The sequence below is a fragment of the Lutra lutra genome, chromosome 8 (genome assembly GCF_902655055.1).
Source record: "Lutra lutra chromosome 8, mLutLut1.2, whole genome shotgun sequence".
NCBI lineage: Eukaryota > Metazoa > Chordata > Mammalia > Carnivora > Mustelidae > Lutra > Lutra lutra.
The window spans coordinates 123,533,033-123,553,382 of record NC_062285.1 but is presented as its reverse complement, the minus strand read 5'-3'; the positions used below and the strand labels follow the sequence as shown (position 1 = coordinate 123,553,382).

Below are 20,350 nucleotides of genomic sequence, written 5' to 3'. Positions count from 1 at the left end.
ATCATGATCTCAGGGTCCTGGGATAGAGCCCCGCCATCGGGCTCTCTGCTCCACAGGGAGCCTGCTTCCTCCTCTCTCTGCCTGCCTGACTAATTGTGATCTCTCTGTCAAATAAATAAATAAAATCTTTAAAAAAGAAAAAAAAAGTCACATGCTCTACTGACTGAGCCAGCCAGGCACCCCCAATATTAGGTTCACATTAGGAAAAAGAAGGTTTTGGTCAGTAACTTTTAAATATTAAAATTTTAGGGATGCCTGGGTGGATCAGTTGGTTAAGCTTCTGCCTTGGGCTCAGGTCATGATCCCAGGATCCTGGGATTGAGTCGCACACTGGGCTCCTTGTGGGGAGCCTGCTTCTCTCTCTGCCTGCCTCTCCCTCTGCCTGCCACTCCCCCAGCTTGTGCTCTCTCTCTCTCTCTGACATAAAAATAAATAAAATCTTTTTAAAAAATTAAAATTCTGTTTCTCTTTACTAGAATTTCTAGACTAGTAAATAAACTTTAAATATAAAACCATTAAGCAGTGCAATGATCTTAATATAGGTACTTATTTTTTCCAAAGTAAAAAAAAATCAAAAAACTAAATTACATTTTTAACAGTGATCCAAAAATTTTTTCCAGACAGTTCTGTAGAACCAAACTTTTAATAGCAAAGCTAAAGAACTAAAAGTTTGGCAAAGTACATGATATTTTAACATCACCTTTGTGACAAACAAGCATGACTACAAATGTGTTAGGAATGGTCACACTAAATTACTGTCTGGTTTTCTATCTACTTGCTCCACAAATTAACTTCAATGTAGAAGGAACACTTAGAAGACTGAGTTATCAATCATGAAAGAAAATTATGAGTATGGGAGTACCTACTTAACATTTTCTTAAGAAAAAGGCACATGTATCTTTGACATTTTCATTCCTATGTTAGTTACTCATTCAGGAAGAAAATATAAATCAAATTTTCCAGAATAGAACATCTTTCATTTTATTTCATTAATACAGGCATTTGTCAATTGATTCTTTAAACTAGTTGGGAGCAGATACATTTTAGTAACAGTACACAATCCAATTCAATGGATTAATATATATCACTACTGAGTTTTATAGAAAAGATTTTACAACTCAACCCCAAAATGTACTTCTTTCTTTTGCTTTAAAAACAAAACAAAAAATAAATCAAAATCATTATTAAAGAAAAAAAAATCAAATATTATACCTGGATCTGAATGGAAGGAGCCTCTAGTGCTCTATAAACCATTGGTAGGACACTGTTCTTTATCTCATCAGGAGGAGTTTTGGTTAGTAGCAAATCCATTTTTTGTAAGAAAATTAACAAAATCTATGTAAGAAAAGAGGAACAATGTATTAAAGTCTAGAATCTTTAAAAGATTTCACTTATGACAAAATTTAAAATATCTTCAAAAAAGTAAGTTCTACATTTTGACACTCACCATGTTGCTAGCCTGAAGGCATGGAAGACAAAAACATACAAATCAAGTTTCTTACATTTCCAGAAGCACACTATTTAATATCTGCTCTCAGTTTAAATTTCAAATGAAGACTAATTTCCTAACTCTCACATATCTTCAGTAATACATCACTCACCCATAACTACCACTATCTGGAATCTACTGAACTGGAAAAAATAATAATAATAACGATAAGCCTGAAAACAGCAGTCAAATATCCCAAAGCAGCAAATTCACTTGGCTTCTAAGTTTAAGAGTAGAAGAAAAGGTACAGAAATGAAAGGGACTCCACTCCCCTATGATCCTTTGTTGTGTTTCTTAAATTCCACATATGAGTGAAACCATATGATAACTTCATTTAAATGACTTATTTTGCTCAGCACAATACCCTCCAGTTCCATCCATGTCACTGCAAATGGTAAAATTTCCTCTTTTTGAGGCCAAGTAGTTTTCCACTACACACACACACACACACACACACACACAACACCATTCATCTGTTGATGGACATCTGGGCTCTTTCCATAGTTTGGCTATTGTGGACATTGCTGCTATGAACACTGGAGTGCAGGTGCTCCTTCGGATCATGTTTGTGTCCTTCAGGTAAATACCTACTAGTGCAACTGTTGGGTCGTAGGGTAGCTCTATTTTTAACTTTTTGAGTAATCTCCATACTGTTTTCCAGAGTGGCTGTACTAGCCTGCATTCCCACCAACAGTGTAGGAGGGTTCTCAGAGAGGGAGACAAACTCTAAGAGACTATTAACTCTCAGAAACAAACTGAGGGTTGCTGGAGGGGAGGTGGGTAGGGGAATGGGGTAACTGGGTGATGTGCATTGAAGAGGGAATTTGATGGAAGGAGCACTAGGTGTTATGTGCAACTGATGAATAACTGAACTCTACATCTGAAACTAATGATATACTACATGTTAATTAATAGAACTTAAATAAGATTTTTTTAAAAAGAATTCAAAGGGACTGTCATGAAAAATTCTAGAAAGAACATTTTCAATTGTCGCAGATCTTTTTCTCACCTAGCTACAACACATACCTACAATTATAAGGAACAAACTGTCCCTTCTATTCATGTAGAATACTGAGTGAACATGTGACTCCATCACTTTGCCTCCTAACATCTTGACCATGTTTGGGAAACTCTGTTTCAAAGCCTATAGTTCCCTCACCTGCCCTTTCCTAGCCACAGGAACTCTTGCCTTATCACCACAGACTTCCTTTTGTTCCTCTCCTTTCAAAGAAAGAACCAATAGCCTGTCATAAAACCATTATAACAAGTAGTTGATGGTTTACTAATACGCTACTGCCATGTAGTGTCAGAAACACGTAATAATATTTACTACGTACCTAGAAATTTCATTTAATCTTAACAACCCTTCTTGTTTTAGAAATGAGCTAACAGGCTTTAAGAGAGTAATGACTTGTCCAAATCATGCTCCTAGTAAAGATGAAGATCAGATTCAAACCCAGTCTTAAACCTAAGACGACCTTGATTCTGACAAATAAATATTACACTAGAGTCTACATCAGAAACTAATTACATTTTCACTTACAATACACACACATATTATTTCTTTGGTGCTGTAATCACTTCCCCTCTTCTGGTGAAACTATTTATTACCAGGAAAATAAAAGAGAAACAACTGGCATAAACTATCTACAAATTAAAGGCCCTAAATAACAAAACAAACAAAAAGCAAATAGACGAAAGTGCAGGAGAAAAAGAAATAGTCTTCCCAAACCTGTAACTTTTAATAAGGCCAATAAGAATGGTATACCACATGCCAAATCTCATTACAATTTATTTTCAGAGATGGTAAATTATGGAGAGCCATACACACTTACTTGCAAAGTTTAATTATAATTTTAGGAATGGTTCACTTCAAATATATGCAAAATAGTTTCTGACTAATGGAAAAGAAGTCTCCAGTACTTACCTCAATTTTAAAAAAGCCACATATCCATTCCTTTCATTTTCAATGATCGTCATCATTGACTAACATCATTAAATAACAGCAGATAAATAGAAAAGAGTATCTATACACATACCTGGATTGGCTCCTGCTGTTTAAAGACAGGGCCAAGTTCAGGTAGAATTAATTTGACATATTCTTCTTTGGTGCATTCTTCGGCAATCAGTAGAACATTGGGCAAAACAAAAGGTACCATGTCAGGGTTTACAAATTCTGAAGTCAAACAAGGCAAAATTCTCTGCACAATGACACGCTGAAAGGCAAAAATGTTTTCATAGAACTAAATTTAACTTCACATCTTTAGTATTAATATTGAAGTTACAGTCTTAAATCTCCAATCCCTTTGGGGAAGATGACCATATAATTTATGGTTGAAACTGGGACATTGTTGAGAGTAAATGTTGGGGTGCTCCAACTATGTCAGCACAAAAGAAATAACTTGGGAATGTTACAGATAAAGGGGGACATATGGTCACCACTCCTTTAGGAAACCTTCTCTCATTAGGCTTCACTAGTACGTCTCTCCTCTTCATTACTTATGATTCATACCAAACAACTTAAACACTGTTCTATTTTGTTAACTATATCTACACATACTCTGAGTCTTGGAGAGCAAGAATATTTTGATTCTTTTTTTTATCTACATAGCATCTAAGTAAAGGGCTAGACAAACAGTGCATAATCAATGAGTATCTGACAGATTAAACACTGGAGATATTTTTGTAACCAGGAATCACCAGTTTTCCAACCACGGACTTCTAAGGCATTCACCAACATTTTTTATACTAGAATACGCTCATGATATGATAGGTAGAAAAGGTAACTTAAAGGCATAGGAGAGGCTAGTAACAATATAGATGTACTGCTTAATTGCTGGTGAGGCAATGATCTCCACAATGACAGCTTATGGACTTCTCTTCTGACATTTAATGTCCAGGTACTATCTTTGCATAGGTAGTACTCTTCTAATTTTCTTATCTATCTAATTTATTAAATTATTTTTGGGCCCTGAGAAAAAGGTCCACTAAACTTTCAGGTTCAGTCTGCAGCCTTCCATAGTCATTTATGCACCTAAAGCAAAAATTACATTTATTTCTCTGGAAGAGTTACTATAGTAAATAAAAATCCTGACTATAATAAAAAGTGATCAACAACAAACCTTGGGCAGTTTTGGTAGGACTTTTGGCAGTCCTTTGAAAAACTGTGATTTCTGAAGATTATCTCTTTGGAATAAGGTATCAAAATACTGCAGCGTTACTGCACCAACATCATCAAAGAAGGGAATCTAAAAACAGGAAATAAAATTATTTTGATAAATATTAAAGTACTTCTCATACCTGAAACTGCCATAATATAGTAAAACAAATATTCAAAAACATTTAGCAAAATGCTAAAGATCACTTAATAATTCTAATTATAAAAATAAAAATAATGAAGTAATAACCAAATTGCTTCTCAAGTTCAAATTTTCAGTCACTACTTGTAAGTTAGCTGGGCAGTAACATTTTCTTTACCTAACTAGTAAACACTGAAAGATTAAGTAAAATATCTTGAAGGCATAAAGAGTACTATTCATCTATTAAAATCCATAGTTACATGAGTAAATTAGAGGCTCATAGATTCTTGCGTCCAAAATTTCTATACCTACATGACTATTAAGAATCTGATTATTTGAAATCTTAATTTTATATCAGAGCAGTTATATACATAAATTATTTAATTGTTTAAAATTAAAAGAAGTTGAATATTTAACATACTCAAGGATAAAGATGCTATCTGGGGACTCTATCTGGCTAAATCTTGCTTTAGAAGCACTTAATTTACTTTAACTCATTGTCCCTCCACCTGAGGCAGGAATTCATGTGTACTCACCTTTGTCATTTGATCTGCATCTGGTCTTACAGTTGGAGTGACATTTAAGAGTAGTTTTACATGTTCACGGACTTCCTCAGGTATATTTGAAAGTGAACTAGATCCTAAACGACTCAACTATTTAAAAGAGTGATAATATTAAATATGAATATAAAATATGCAAGAACACAATACATTTACAGTCAATAGTCTATTTTAAAAAACTTTTTGAAATTTACTCAAAAATATGTTACAGTGAACAAACTGCTAATTCTGTGGCAAAACTCCTATCCTCAATACCTGAAATTGTTTATATTACTGAAACAAATGCCCAACATTTTAGATCATAATTCAGTAGTAAATAAAAGCCACAATTAAAGTTGTGGTAACAAACATTAATCCTCATTATTTACAAAATTACTTTTGTTAAGCTGATTTTATGTAAACTTAAAATATGAGACATCATCTTATTTTAGATTTCTGAACTCGTTTTTTTAAATCAAAGAAACATTTAATACTTTCAATGCAAGCAATTATATATATATATATATATATATATATATATGGCAAATTACCTGATCCAACTGCCTACTAAAACTCTTGTAAATATCTTGCTTGTTAACTTCAAATATGGGTTTCCCTTTATTAAATACAGCATACATGACAGTTCCTAGTGAGTACATATCACTGGCTGCTTCACAGCTCACAGAAAGTATGTATTCAGGAGCCAAATATTCAGGATTTGGAAGACACAATGATGGTAAATTTGGGTCCCATTCTTTACAAGGAAACTTAGGCTATAAGACAGAAAAAAGATTATATAGATTAAATATTTCAAAGTAAACCAAAAACACTATCAAGCAGTAGCAACCTAGCTTTAAATTCATACTCAGTCATGGAAGTAAAAATATCATCACCACCTTCAATCTTAAAATTTTCAAATTCTCAAATCTGGAAAGGGCGCTAAACAAACTGAGAGATATGAATAAGAACTCTTGCAACCTGGGTGCCTGGGTGGCTCAGTAAATTGAGCGTCTGACTCTTGATTTTGGCTCAGGTTGTGATCTCAGGGTCCTGAGATCAAGCCCTGCAATGGGCTCTGTGCTGACTATTGGAGCCTCTTGGGACTGATTCTCTTCTCTGCCTTTGCCCCTCTGCTCACTCACTCTCTCTCAAAATAAATAATTTTTTTTTTTTTTATAAAAAGAACTCTTGAAACCTTTGGATTATTGGAGTTCTCTCCCAGAAGACAAATTATCACCATAAGATTCAGTATGAATATGAAAAGGTATAGCTTATGTTATATGATACATAGGTTTCAAGTTTTATGGACCCAGATTATTATTTGAAACCTTGTTCTTTCACTAACTAGCTGTGTGATTTAGTTAACAGGTTCAAAAGGTTGTTGTAAAATTAAACAAATGTACAGAAAAAAATGGACCTAACACAGTATCTGACCCATTAAATACCAAACCAATACTAATTCTTTCTGCTTCCCTTAAAAGTTATTTACTTAAATTACAAATCTATTTTAAGGTCAAATCATGGTGCCTTTAAGAACTTCATACATCATTAAAAACTAGAAATATTGCATTATTTTCCTAAGTATAAATAGCCAGAGATATCATAATCACTATATAATAGGTGCTTTAGAACCAGAGAGAACAGGTTCAAATTCTACCTCTACCACTTAACCACCTGCCTATACTTAGGTACATTATTTTATTCTATGAGCCTAACTTACCCATCTATATTATTCCCATATCTCATGGATTGTGGTGAGGATTAAATAATACATTAAAAAATGCTTTGTTAGAAAAGTACTTCAGTAAATGTTAGTTCTTATTATCACTGCTACTGTTGTTATCATGCTCCCTAAAGAAGATTTTGTGGTCCAATGTTAGGAAAACACTGCTAGAGATTCCCACTGTTTGTTAGTTTATTTGATATCAGGAGGAAAAAAGCCTACTCAACCCAATAGTTCTCAAATTTGTTTAACTCTAGCATCCTTTAATCAAGTAACACTATTGTGAAATTAACTAGCTAAAGAATACTCTTAGGTAAAATGAACATTAGAAATTTTCTGTAAGGCTGTACATTTAAACATACATTGTACCATGTAGCCTATTTCGACACATTTATCAGACTTGCAAATTCTCTAGTCCATTCTGGATGCATCACAAATTTCTACAGCCTTAAAAATATTAGAAGCCTCAGGCTCCTGGGTGGCTCCATCAGTAGAGCATGCAACTCTTGATCTCAGTGTTGTGAGTCTGACCCCCACCTTGACTGTAGAGATTACTTAAAATCTTAAGAAAAAAAATAAATAAATAAAATAAAAAGACTTAAAACCTTCATTACCTCTTGCTCAGAAGGATTGGTTGATGACAAACAAAAATCAAAGCCCATTATTTTCCAGGCTCCACTTTTATTCAAAATTATATTTTCAGGTGTAATATTTCCATGGACCATTTTCACACTGCTATGTAAAAATGATAATCCTTCAGAAACCTGTAATTGGGGGGGAAAAAAGACTTTTACATTAAATAAAACTCCTTTCAATTACAATAATAAAATGTCTCTAAAATCATAATTGCTGCTTCTCACAATAAAAGATTTTTTTTATATGTCAGGAAACAAATTTCATCATAAATGCAAAAGAGTAGATATTCTCAGTTGCTACAAGGATCTAAGCTTTAGTGGGAAAAACCCAGTTATAAAACCAAAATACAATTCTTTATTAAAGTTCCTTTCCAAAGGCAGATAAGCAAAATTAAAGATACTTTAAAACCATTTTTGTATCCAAATTTATTCAGTGTTTGAAATGTGAAGGCATCTTCAGTTCCCAAGTTACAGACAGTAAATATCAAGGGACTCCTTGTCACACTCTTGCCACTATTGTTCAACATAGTACTAGAAGGCCAGCATCAGCAATCAGACAAAAAAAAAAAAAAAAGAAAAAAAAAAAAAGAAATAAAAGGTATTCAAATTGGGAAAGAAGTCAAATTCCCTCTCTTTGCAGATACTTTATGTGGAAAACCCAAAAAAGACTCTGCCCCCAAATTACTAGAACTCATAAAGCAATTCAGTAATGTGGCAGGATACAAAATCAATGCACAGAAATCAGTTGCTTCCTTATACACTAACAATGAAAATGGAGAAAGGGAAATTAAAGAATCTATTCCATTTACAATAGCATCAAAAACCAAAAGATAACTTGGAATAAACCTAATCAAAGATGTAAGGGATCTATATTCTAGAATTTAGAGAACACTTATGAAAGAAACTGAAGATGACACAAAAAGATGGAAAAACATTCCATGCTCATGAATTAGAATATACATTGTTAAAATGTCTATGCTACCCAGAGCAATCTATATTTTCAACACCATGCTGATCAAAATACCAATGATATTTTTCAAAAAGCTGGAACAAACAATACTAAAATTTGTATGGAACCAGAAAAGACCCCAAGTCGCCAAGGAAATATTGAAAAAGAAAAGGCTGGGGGCATCATGTTGCCTGATTTCAAGCTCTATTACAAAACCGTAATCACCAAGACAGAATAGTACTGGCACAAAACAGACACACAGATCAGTGAAACAGAATAGAGAACCCAGAAGTGGATCCTCAACTCTGTGGTCAACTAATCTTCGAGAAAGCAGGAAAGAATATCCAATGGAGAAAAGACAATCTCTTCAACAAATGATGCTATGAAAATTGGACAGCCATATGCAGAAGAATGAAACTGAACCATTTCCTTACACCATACACAAAAATAGACTCTGAATGAACAGAAGACCTAAATGTGTGATAGGGATCCATCAAAATCCTAGAGGACAAAACCTTGCTGACCTTGGCCACAGCAATTTCCTGCTAGACACATCTCCAAAGGCAACAGAAACAAAGGGAAAAATGAACTTTTGGGGCTTCATCAAGATAAAAAGCTTCTGTAGAGCAAAGGAAACCATCAACAAAACAAAGAGGCAACCCACAGATTAAGAGAAGATATTTGCAAATGACACTACAGATAAAGGGCTGGTATCCAAGTTCTATAAAGACCTTCTCAAACTTAACAACCAAAAAAAAAATAATCAAGCCGAAGTTTATTGTATGTGAAATTTATTGTATGTTAATTAACAACTTAACAAAGCTGTTGAAAAACAATAGATAAAATTATCTCTGTCCCCAATGGAACTAAGAATCTCCTGTATAAATTTATAGAGTTGAAGATATTTTAGTAGGCAGGGAAAGGAAAATCAGAAACAGTGGACATAGGGCGCCTGGGTGGCTCAGTGGGTTAAAACCTCTGCCTTCAGCTCAGGTCATGATCTCAAGGTCCTGGGATGGAGGCCGCACTGGGCTCTCTGCTCCGTGCGGAGCCTGCTCCACCCCCGCCCCTCACACCTCTCCCTGCCCTCTCTCTGCCTGTCTCTCTGCCTACTTGTGATCTCTGTCTGTCAAATAAATTAAAAAAAAAAAAAAAAGAAAAGAAAATCTTAAAGAAAAAAAAGAGAGAAAAAAAATTGGACATATATGAAAAGTCTAACAAGATCTCTTGATACCTATTAAATAATTTCCTTAAAGATGTAATTTTTATTTTTTATTAAATATGTTAGTATTTCAACTTAATATTTTTATATGAAATGCATTCACTCAAAGAACTCAAAAGGGAACCAATCCATCAATCAGTAAGTACCCTTCTACAAAGGTTATCAGTGTTATGTTTCATAAATTTAAAATATAATTTAAACCTAACAATAAACTGTAGAAAAACTGCAGAGCATAGAAATAATTTTTAAATTACTGAGAGGATCCAAAGGTTTACATAAAACAGTTGATATTGCTAGTAAGTTTTAAACAGCCAAAAACAATTTTGAAGGATAAAACTCTTTTCACATGGTAAATAAAAATACATACCTGTAGCAAACCGTATTTAGTTTCTACATCATAAAGGTTATAATCTTTAATGTCTGGAGGTACAGGGGAAGGTAGATTTTCCCAGTTACCTAAAACATTGGCTAAACTGGCAAAAACTGGTTCTGTACAAAATGCTAAGCAATCCCTGTTTTAAAAAAGAAAAAGAGTTATTTACCATCATTTTCTTCCACATTATCAAAATCAAATATACATAAAATATTCATAGTCAACAAGAAGGTAGACTTAGATTTGTTTTCAGCATCAATGTAACATTTAAACCACCATTTTCAGAATGTACTTAAAGGAACCTACAGATTTCCCAGACCCCTCTGGAGCAAGAGGAGTCAGAAAGAGGTGCTCTGTGCACTAGGTCCCCTGTAACTACTTCAATCAGAGCAGTTTTGCTTTACCCTTTTTTATATATAATTTTAAAAGGTGTCACAGTTTTTATATTTTTAAATTACTACTCTTTGATATATAAGAATATTGAGAAATTCAGAAAATGTTAGATACCAACATTGAGTAGGCTTTACTTATAAAGAGCTCAGGCTTTGAAGAAAATACCCAATTTCAAGTCCCAGCATCCCTATGCCCTGACTAGGTGAGTCGGGACACCTTGGCTCTGAGCCTCACTTTGCCCATTTGTAAAATGGTGATAAAAAACCACCCTGAAGGGTAACTGTGAACATCAAAGGAGATAATGAATGTAAGGTACACGGCAGAGTCACTAGCATGGAAACTCAATAAATCTTTACTGCTGCTACTATTATTACCAAGTGTTTGAGATTCAAGTCCTAACATTTTATGCTTTGGGCTTATTTAGGCTCTCTGGCAATGAACTACATACAAGGTACTGTGGTAACAAAGCTAGGCGAACACTCTGCACCTGGACTGTAACTGTTTAATGGCAAGTACACCTTTTGCTGTTTCATCTGTCCACCACCTTGAACCCAGTTTTCAAATGAAAGCATATGCAGAAGCTTAATATACATGAAAGATTAAGGCAGAGCTGCTTAGGCTGAGGGAGAGTAATTACACCTGCTCAGTCATCAACAAAGATGCTATCTTGTTCTTTACTCCCTCACCAAGCTCATAAACACAGTGGACAACCAGGTTTCCATTTGCTGAACTGTACTGGAGGAAAACTGATCAAATACTCTGAAGTCTTTTCTACAGTACTCTGTAATTCCCAAGACTCACGTATTTGAGCTACTCCTATTTTTTTCCTCTCTGTACTAATCCCAGCATCGTCCTTGGCCACATCACTATCCATATTATTACTCCTCCAGCTAGAATCCCTCTTATCTTTCATGAATATTCACTCCCATCACCATTACAGTCACATACCAGAAGGGCTATATCCTCTTCTCAAGAACCACTTCCCCAACCACAGCTACTTACTAGCCATTATCTCCTACCCCTTTACTACCTCCACCAAATCTAGCTCCCCAACACCTTTATTAACAAAATTCCAAGTATTCAGTCCTGACCATATGTATTTAATTCCTTTTTCTCCCAACTATCACAATAAACATCACCCTAATTATCCTTTAACAAGCAAACCCCTACTAACCCTGTAATAACCACTACAAGTATTTTTACTCTCTTATGTCATAAGCACAAGGAAAGAATAGAAAGCCCATGCCTTTTTAAATTCACAGTGTTAAGTCACATAGTATATTTTAACCTTGCTCTTTTTTTCAACATTCAAGAGCATTCCTTTATAGTCCTCTTCCTAGCTCCTCATTCCATGGCCCCCCTTTACTCACTACTCACCTATTATCCACTTTCTACTTTAAAAAAGCATAAAGTTCATCTAACATGAATGACCTCATTTCCCTAAACTTCACCTCAGTATATTAGTGATTAAACTATCATCCTATAATTTCCTTTGAGTTCCTCCTCTGGGACTTTATTCACATAATGAAGTCTTCTCTGCTAGTCTCCTTTGTATCTATTTTCTAGCTTCCAAACCACCATCCTTCTACTGATAGTATTAAGATCAATAACAACCTTTCCCTAGTCAAATGTAATGAACTCTTCTCAGTCCTTATTTTCTTTTTCCTCAGTGGTCCTCAGTGATAGTGGGTCCCTTCTCCTCCTTTAGCTTCCATGCCATTCAGCTGCCTATTCTTCTCCTGCCATGTAACAGTGATCGCTGGTTTCTTTCTCTGACTCTTCTTTTTCCTCTACATTTCAAGTTCTTCTGCAGTACTCTGTTCTTTCAACTCATGCTCTTGCAAAACTCTTGGTTTCATGGTTTTGATTACTGCCTCCATGTTACCCTCAATACACATCACCAACTCTGACCTTTCAGGGTTGGTAGATGACTTTACTACAGCACATTTCTTTTGGAGAATTCCAGTGTTATTTCTACATTATTAACTTATTAAAAACTGGAAGTCATTTTTTCCTTCCCTATAGTTGTCCTATTTCTATTAATTTTATAAGTTTACAACTTAATAATGAAAATGCCTTAAAGTAATATTTGAATTGTCTCTCTTAATGATTGCCAATAAATCCCTAGTTCTATAATACTTAAATTACTATAAAAGAAGTTGTAGGGACAGCTTCTCCCCTCAAGAGACTTGAAAAGTAATAAGGAAATATAAGACACATTGATACAAGTTAAAATAACAAAGATGGGTAGGATTCTGATAGGTGGCATTGTAGACACTGAAAGAAAACACTGCAGAGGAAATAGCATTGTTTGAAAAGCTCAGAACAAGTGTAGCAAACAAAACGTATCCACTCCGGGGCAGAGTTCACAATAATGAATGTTACATAAGAGTCAACAACTATACTCTTCTTTTGAGTTTATTCATGAAAAGAAGAACAATAAAAATATTAACATCATTAAAGATTTATGGTCATATTTCTGAGTAGGAACATCATGATATACTAGAATAAAAAAAATGGGCTCAGAAATCAAGGTGACATAACTATGTACTTAAGTAATGTCTCTGATCCTTAGTTCTCCCATGTAATTGTGAGAACTGAATGAGTTAAGCAAATGTAAAGCATTTAATACAGTTTTCATAGTAAATTTTTTTTTCTTTTAGGTTGAAAGAAAGTAACTTGTGCTCTTGGGGGAGAAGGTAAGTGACAGTGGATTACTGAAGATTTCAAAATAGAAAGTATACAGAAATCCAATACATAAAAAGATAAAAGCATCCTGGCTAAAGGAAAATTCTAAGAATTTTTCACTGCCAGCATGCTTCACAGACAGAACTTAAACGTACAATTATTAACTATTTGTTCAACAAGTCTTTTATGTAAGTCTTTATAAAAACTTACCTGGATTCTTCTAAAGGGTGCTGGACAGTAAGAAGTCGAGGGTGTCGTAGTCGAGTTAACTGCTGGACTCCTCGTTTTAGAGAATCAATGATTTGATCCTTTTCAAATTTTTGATACTTGTCAATCAGCTTTTTATCAAAGACAAAAACAGCCACTTCCTAATGAAAGAATTGTGCATCTAATTTTAATCAAAATATACAAAAGTAAGAAAATTTCATTCAAGTGTCACAACAGTCTACAACTAAAATCTAATGTCATGGAAATTATAGCACCATTGTAATACTTTTCTGATATCAAAAAGTTGGTTTCTTCATGATTAGTAAATCTAAATATTTTTAAAAGTATGAGACCTAGAGCCCTATCTAAGGAGAACATAGGAAAATCTCCATCTTTGAACTCTGATACACACAAGGTGTATGTAATGTGCCGTACCCTATGTAGCAATCTCTTACTTAACCAGAATTCAAATAAAAGTTAAAATGTTTAAAAATTCAAAATGTTATTCATAATGATAACCCTGGATAACCTGATAACCCTACCCTACAAAATCTTGAATCATTTTTCGAAAGAAAAATTGTGTATGTCAAGGAGTGTCTATTTATACAAAAGCCCATGTTGTAAGCAACTTCTACATATGAATAACCTATACTCACTCTTTCCTTCCAGCCTATCTCTCTCTTATTATGGGCAGTAACTGGTAATGAATGGTACCAGTAACAGAAGTTGCTCTCCCACTGTTCTCTCTTTAAGAATCATTCACACTTATTTATCAAAGCACACATCCTCCTTACTATCTACTTCCTTTCATTTTCTCTGTTACCCAAGGAAAAATAGTTCCTGTCCAGTTACCCAATCTTAATAAATCAATCAAAAAATAGCTGCATTGATAGTTGATGTATGTGGAACACATCAGTGATGCTAGATTTCCATCATAAATGGAAAGAAAAATGATAAAGCTGGAAGCAAAATTTACAAAGAATCAATGCTAGCTAGCCTTCCAAACTTCCTTGAAAGATTTTGAATGACTTTTTATGAAAGTATGAATTTTATAAAAGTATGTTTCAAAAGCCTCTATTTCTTTTTTTTTTTAATTTTTTTAATTTTTTATTTTTTCAGCATAACAATATTCATTATTTTTGCACCACACCCAGTGCTCCATGCAATCCGTGCCCACCACCTGGTGCCCCCAACCTCCCACCCCCCACCCCTTCAAAATTCTCAGATCGTTTTTCAGAGTCCATAGTCTCTCATGGTTCACCTCCCCTTCCAATTTCCCTCAACTCCCTTCTCCTCTCCATCTCCCCTTGTCCTCCATGCTATTTGTTATGCTCCACAAATAAGTGAAACCATATGATAATTGACTCTCTCTGCTTGACTTATTTCACTCAGCATAATCTCTTCCAGTCCCGTCCATGTTGCTACAAAACTTGGGGATTCATCCTTTCTTTTTTTTTTTACAGCTTTATAAACATATATTTTTATCCCCAGGGGTACAGGTCTGCGAATCGCCAGGTTTACACACTTCACAACACTCATCATAGCACATACCCTCCCCAATATCCATAACCCCACCCCCTCTCCCAACCCCCTCCCCCCATCAACCCTCAGTTTGTTTTGTGAGATTAAGAGTCACTTATGGTTTGTCTCCCTCCCAATCCCATCTTGTTTCAATTACTCTTCTCCTACCCCCTCAACCCCCCATGTTGCATCTCCTCTCCCTCATATCAGGGAGATCATATGATAGTTGTCTTTCTCCGATTGACTTATTTCGCTAAGCATGATACCCTCTAGTTCCATCCACGTCGTCGCAAATGGCAAGATTTCATTTCTTTTGATGGCTGCATAGTATTCCATTGTGTATATATACCACATCTTCTTTATCCATTCGTCTGTAGATGGACATCTAGGTTCTTTCCATAGTTTGGCTATTGTAGACATTGCTGCTATAAACATTCGGGTGCACGTGCCCCTTCGGATCACTACGTGTGTATCTTTACAAACTACTTTATAAAGTAGTAGGTTTGAAATAGAGGCTTTTGACACCTACTACTACTCAACTATCAATATCCAAGACAGTATTTTTCCACTTTGTTGTTCTCTTATTATTTCTGTGCTACATTAGGATTGTTTTTCACAAGTTAGTCTGGCTACGTAATTACCTAACAGAGATTCATTGCAGAATCCCACACCAATACATTTCTCAAACACAACCTGTTTTAAGTTGGAGCTCCTTATATGTATATAAGTAAGTTAAGGATTTTAGAGGATTAAGTCTCTGAAAAGTGAAAGATAACAAAGGGACTAGTTAATAATCAACTTGAACATCCCATTTCCAAATCATTTGTAAAACTTTAAGGAATCATTTCATTCCTCATAGCAATCCTACAAGATAAGTTATGACCTTAATACAGAGATGAGGATACTGTGGAAAAGGTATATGTATTATCTAAAATCCCACAACTGGTGAGATCAAGATTCAAATCCAATCATTTTAACTCTGAGGACCACAGGCTTAGCCAATACACCATGCTGTCTCCCCAGAAATAATACAGGGACAATAAATACAGAGGACCCCAGTAAAACATTATATGTCTTCAGGAAAACAATCATTGAGAGATTTAAATAACATCCATGTATAACTATATTATCTTAGCTGCTTTTTTTTTTCCATAATCTTAGCTCTTTTGATCATCTATGAGACACAGGACTATCAAGAGCTAAGACTGTTATGTAATATTAATTTGAACTAAAAAAACAAATGACCTAGAAGTTCAAGTTTCTATCTCACTATTAAAGCGCACAATCTTATTTTAGTAAGCATTCTGCTACAACACATTTTATATATGCATCTAATTTAAATGTGTTTATTTTTTCAAGATGTTTTGAGTCCTTAAAAAAAAATCACATGAAATGGTTTTTGAGCTCTTGCAATTTCACCACTCTTAAGGAAAAACACTATAGTTCATAAAGAAAAAGAAACAATATAAAATTCTCTCTCTCAGATATTTATTTATTAAGTCACAGATAAAAGATTTCTACATAGATCAGATTACCAACCATCTTAAAGAGTTTTCTTTGTTGCAGTTTAATTAAAATTAAATTTCAATTTCAACAAAGTTGTGACTAACCTCAGATCTCATAATGACTTCCTAAAAACTCACTCTTAGCCTGTGCCTCAAAACAGACTATCATCTTTTATTTTTTTTTAAGATTTTATTTATTTATTGGACAGAGATCACAAGTAGGCAGAGAGGCAGGCAGAGAGAGAGAGAGAAAGAGAGGAGAAAGCAGGCTCCCTGCTGAACAGAGAGCCCAACTCGGGGCTCAATCCCAGGACCCTGGGATCATGACCTGAGCTGAAGGCAAAGGCTTTAACCCACTGAGCCACCCAGGCGCCCTAGACTATCATACTTTAATTTATGTTTTCCTTCTACTACTACTACCCACTGTTAACATATATCACTTGTGTAGAAGTCCTGACCCCATATATATTATAAGCTTTTTAAAAAAAGAAACCATAACCCCCACTACCCACTGCCAAAAAAAAAAAAAAAAAAAAAAATGAAGAAACCATGCCTTAGGTGTCTCTGTATCCATTATAGGATCTATACCTAGACAACATTCAGATGTTTACTGCCTAGTGGTCAATTAAAAAAAAAAAAAGCAGTTACTGGAAGCTTTCCATTATCATCCTGAATTAAAACCTTGTTTGATTCTTTATTATGAAGATTTTCAAATATACAGAAAAGCTGAGGTAGTGCAATTACCCAAAATTCCTTGCACTTAAGAGTCAACTGTGAATTCTAATTAAATTTGAAGCCTCTTATTTACACAAAAATTACTAAAAATGCAAGAGTATTTGGCACCCTATTTTTCTTTTATTCACTTCATAGTCTTTAAAATACATTGGCAAAGGAAGTTATCTACTAAAAAGTATGTTTTCTCAATAACCTATCTTTAAATAAAAATGGCTATAAATTATTCTAAAAACTAATACTTGTCAAAATGGAGACTACCTTTTGATACAAGTCTAATTTATAACTTTTTAAAGCTACTTGCTTACTACAAAGTTGAACCCTTGCTGAAAACAAAATAGTCTAAGTAATAAAAATCTAAGTAGATATATGGCAAGATATGTCTAGGATTCCCTCATAGTAATCATAACCTTCACTAACCTATCCCTCAGAGCCACCAGGGGTGGTTTCTAAGATACAAATATTCTCCAGGAATTCTATTTTATAGACTTTTCATGACTGATAATGATGACTGCCAACCATCACACTCTTCATTTTTCAGGTGATTTCAGGGCAAAGATCCTTTTTTAAAACAATAGAAACAAAATCTAAATTTTTATTTAGATTAAGTTTGAGAAGACTGAGAGGTAATAAGATATACCCCTTAAAATTATTAAAGATAGTCTATGATCATTATTGACCTAAACAACTTGACTTACACATTCAGCTTTGCATAATGCTTTCTTTTATTTAAAACTGTTATTATACTTTTCATAATAATTTAATCATGCCTTTGCCTACACAATATCAGTAAGCCTCACCCATGAATACTGGCATTTGGACAACATAATGTAGATTTTGCAGTAAGGAAAGGACATGTCCAAGACTACATCTGGTAGAGTGGCTATAATAATGAATATCAGTTATTTATTATATAAATTTAAAAATCAATCTTCATATCCTCATAGGAACAGCCATTTAACTAGGGTGTTTTAAAGCTTATGCAGTAGTTAGGGCAAAAGAAACAGGCCAACATATGTGACTTTTAAGCCAAAATAAGACTAAAGCTGCCCTATTTATGGTGGGGGGAAGGGGGAGTCTATTCTAAAACTAGATTAAAAAAATAATCATAAATATGGGACACTAACTAAAAGCCTACTAATAAATGCTAAGTTAAATCCATTTTGGGGGCGCCTGGGTGACTCAGTAGGTTAAGCCTCTGCCTTCGGCTCCGGTCATGATCCCAGGAAGCCTCTGCCTTCGGCTCGAGTCATGATCTCAGGGTCCTGGGATCGAGCCCCACATCAGGCACTCTGCTCAGTGGAGAGCCTGCTTCCCTCTCTCTCTCTGCCTGCCTCTCTGCCTACTTGTGATATCTATCCCTCTGTCAAATAAATAAATAAAATCTTTTTTTAAAAAATTCATTTTGAAGAGTAGTCACCTGGCAACAGAATCTTGTGTCAAGATAAACAGAAATGCTTAATATAATAAATAAATGTTCAGATAGTAAACAAACCCACACATATACTCTTTTTTTTTAATCTTCCCCCAAAATAAATCTATTAACTTGACATAGTAGAGTTGAAAGAAATTTCAAAATGTAGAATTATTCTTCTACTCTAAAGGAAATAAAAGGTAGGTATACAGGTGGGACAGAAACTCTATTTATGTACTGCTTTTCTTACAAATTATTTAAACACATTAGCAGCCCTGATAGTTACAATATTCCTATCTAACAGATAAGGTGATGGTACTTCAATTTTTAAAGGACATATATACAAAGCAACCATTTCTCACTTATGATTAATATATATAGATAGTTTGGCCAAAAATTTCCATTTAATCACTTATTTAAATTAAGTATAATTTAAAAATTAGAAAAGCTAATGAAATCCAATAAGGACGTTTATCTCAGAAATCTCTCTAAAGTAAATATTCTTTACAACAGAAATAAGAATATGCTTGAAAAGAATACCTATATTTAGATACCATTTTAATCCTAAACATACTACTCTGTAGAAAGACTAAGTCAGTTATAAAGTTCTAACAGAAACACAGCAGTATAAATTCTATGCCCAGCAATTAATTACCTACCAGACATTATAAAAGCTTAGGAGGTAGAGGAGTAAGGAGTAATTCACTGAATTTTCAAAAATTAAACAAACCCTGAGATCGTGCCATTTGCAACAACATGTATGGACCTAGCAAGTATTATGGCAAGGGAAGTAAGTCAGACAGGGAAAGACAAATACCATACGATTTTACTTATATGTGGAATCTAAAAAAACAAAACAAGTGAATAAACAAACATAAAGCAGAAACAGACCCAAAAATACAGAACAAACTGACTGGTTGGAGAGATGGGCAAAATGGGTAAAGGGGAGTGGGAGATATAGTCTTCCAGTTATGGAATGAATAAATCACAGGGATAAAAGGTACAGCACAGGGAATATAGTCAATGGCATAACAGCATTGTGTGGTGATGAAAGATTAACAACATTTGTGGTAACCACAGATGTAGGAGACTTGTCAAACCACGTAGCAAAACCTGAAACTAATCTAACGTTGTGTGTCAACTACAGTTCAATAAAAAATTAAAAATAAGTAAAAGGAGACCCTCTACTCAGAATGCCTTAAAAAAAAAAAAAAAAGACTATAAAAAGGGTTGGCATGAATGTGAAAAACTGTAACTGCTGATGGAAGTATACATTCATACAACCACTCTAGAAAAATGGGCACTGAACAAATATAAACACTATTACCTAAGCAAGTCCATGTCTAGATAATGTGTCATATATGCCAATGGCACGTACAATAATATTCATACCAGTACCCCATATTTTAATGAAAAGAAAAACTATGTTCAGCAACACAGATGTATCCCATGAACATACGTTTAAGGAAAAGGAACCAAACACAGCAGCACATACTATGATTTCATTTAAATGAAGTTCAAAAACAGGGAACACACACACAAAAAAACAAACAAACATGCAAACAAACAAAGGTTCAAAAGCAGGAAAAAGTAAAGAGTCAAAGGACGGGATAGCAGTTATCACCGGAGAGAAGGTGGGGAGAGGTAATGACTATGAAAAG

The 20,350-nt window shown here is 34.4% G+C and overlaps 1 protein-coding gene across 3 annotated transcripts in view; it reads right to left on the bottom strand.

The window, feature by feature from the left end:
• Window positions 1-20,350, bottom strand: part of SCYL2 (SCY1 like pseudokinase 2) — a 62,073-nt gene that overhangs the window by 18,536 nt on the left and 23,187 nt on the right. For all 3 annotated transcript variants that reach the window (XM_047741449.1, XM_047741451.1, XM_047741450.1), the window contains exons 3-10: window positions 13,521-13,678; window positions 10,224-10,368; window positions 7,665-7,814; window positions 5,879-6,100; window positions 5,325-5,441; window positions 4,612-4,737; window positions 3,529-3,705; window positions 1,213-1,335 (exon numbers count right to left, since the gene is read on the bottom strand). In XM_047741449.1, the coding sequence (XP_047597405.1) occupies window positions 1,213-1,335; window positions 3,529-3,705; window positions 4,612-4,737; window positions 5,325-5,441; window positions 5,879-6,100; window positions 7,665-7,814; window positions 10,224-10,368; window positions 13,521-13,678 (1,218 nt within the window). The remainder of the gene's footprint in view (window positions 1-1,212; window positions 1,336-3,528; window positions 3,706-4,611; window positions 4,738-5,324; window positions 5,442-5,878; window positions 6,101-7,664; window positions 7,815-10,223; window positions 10,369-13,520; window positions 13,679-20,350) is intronic.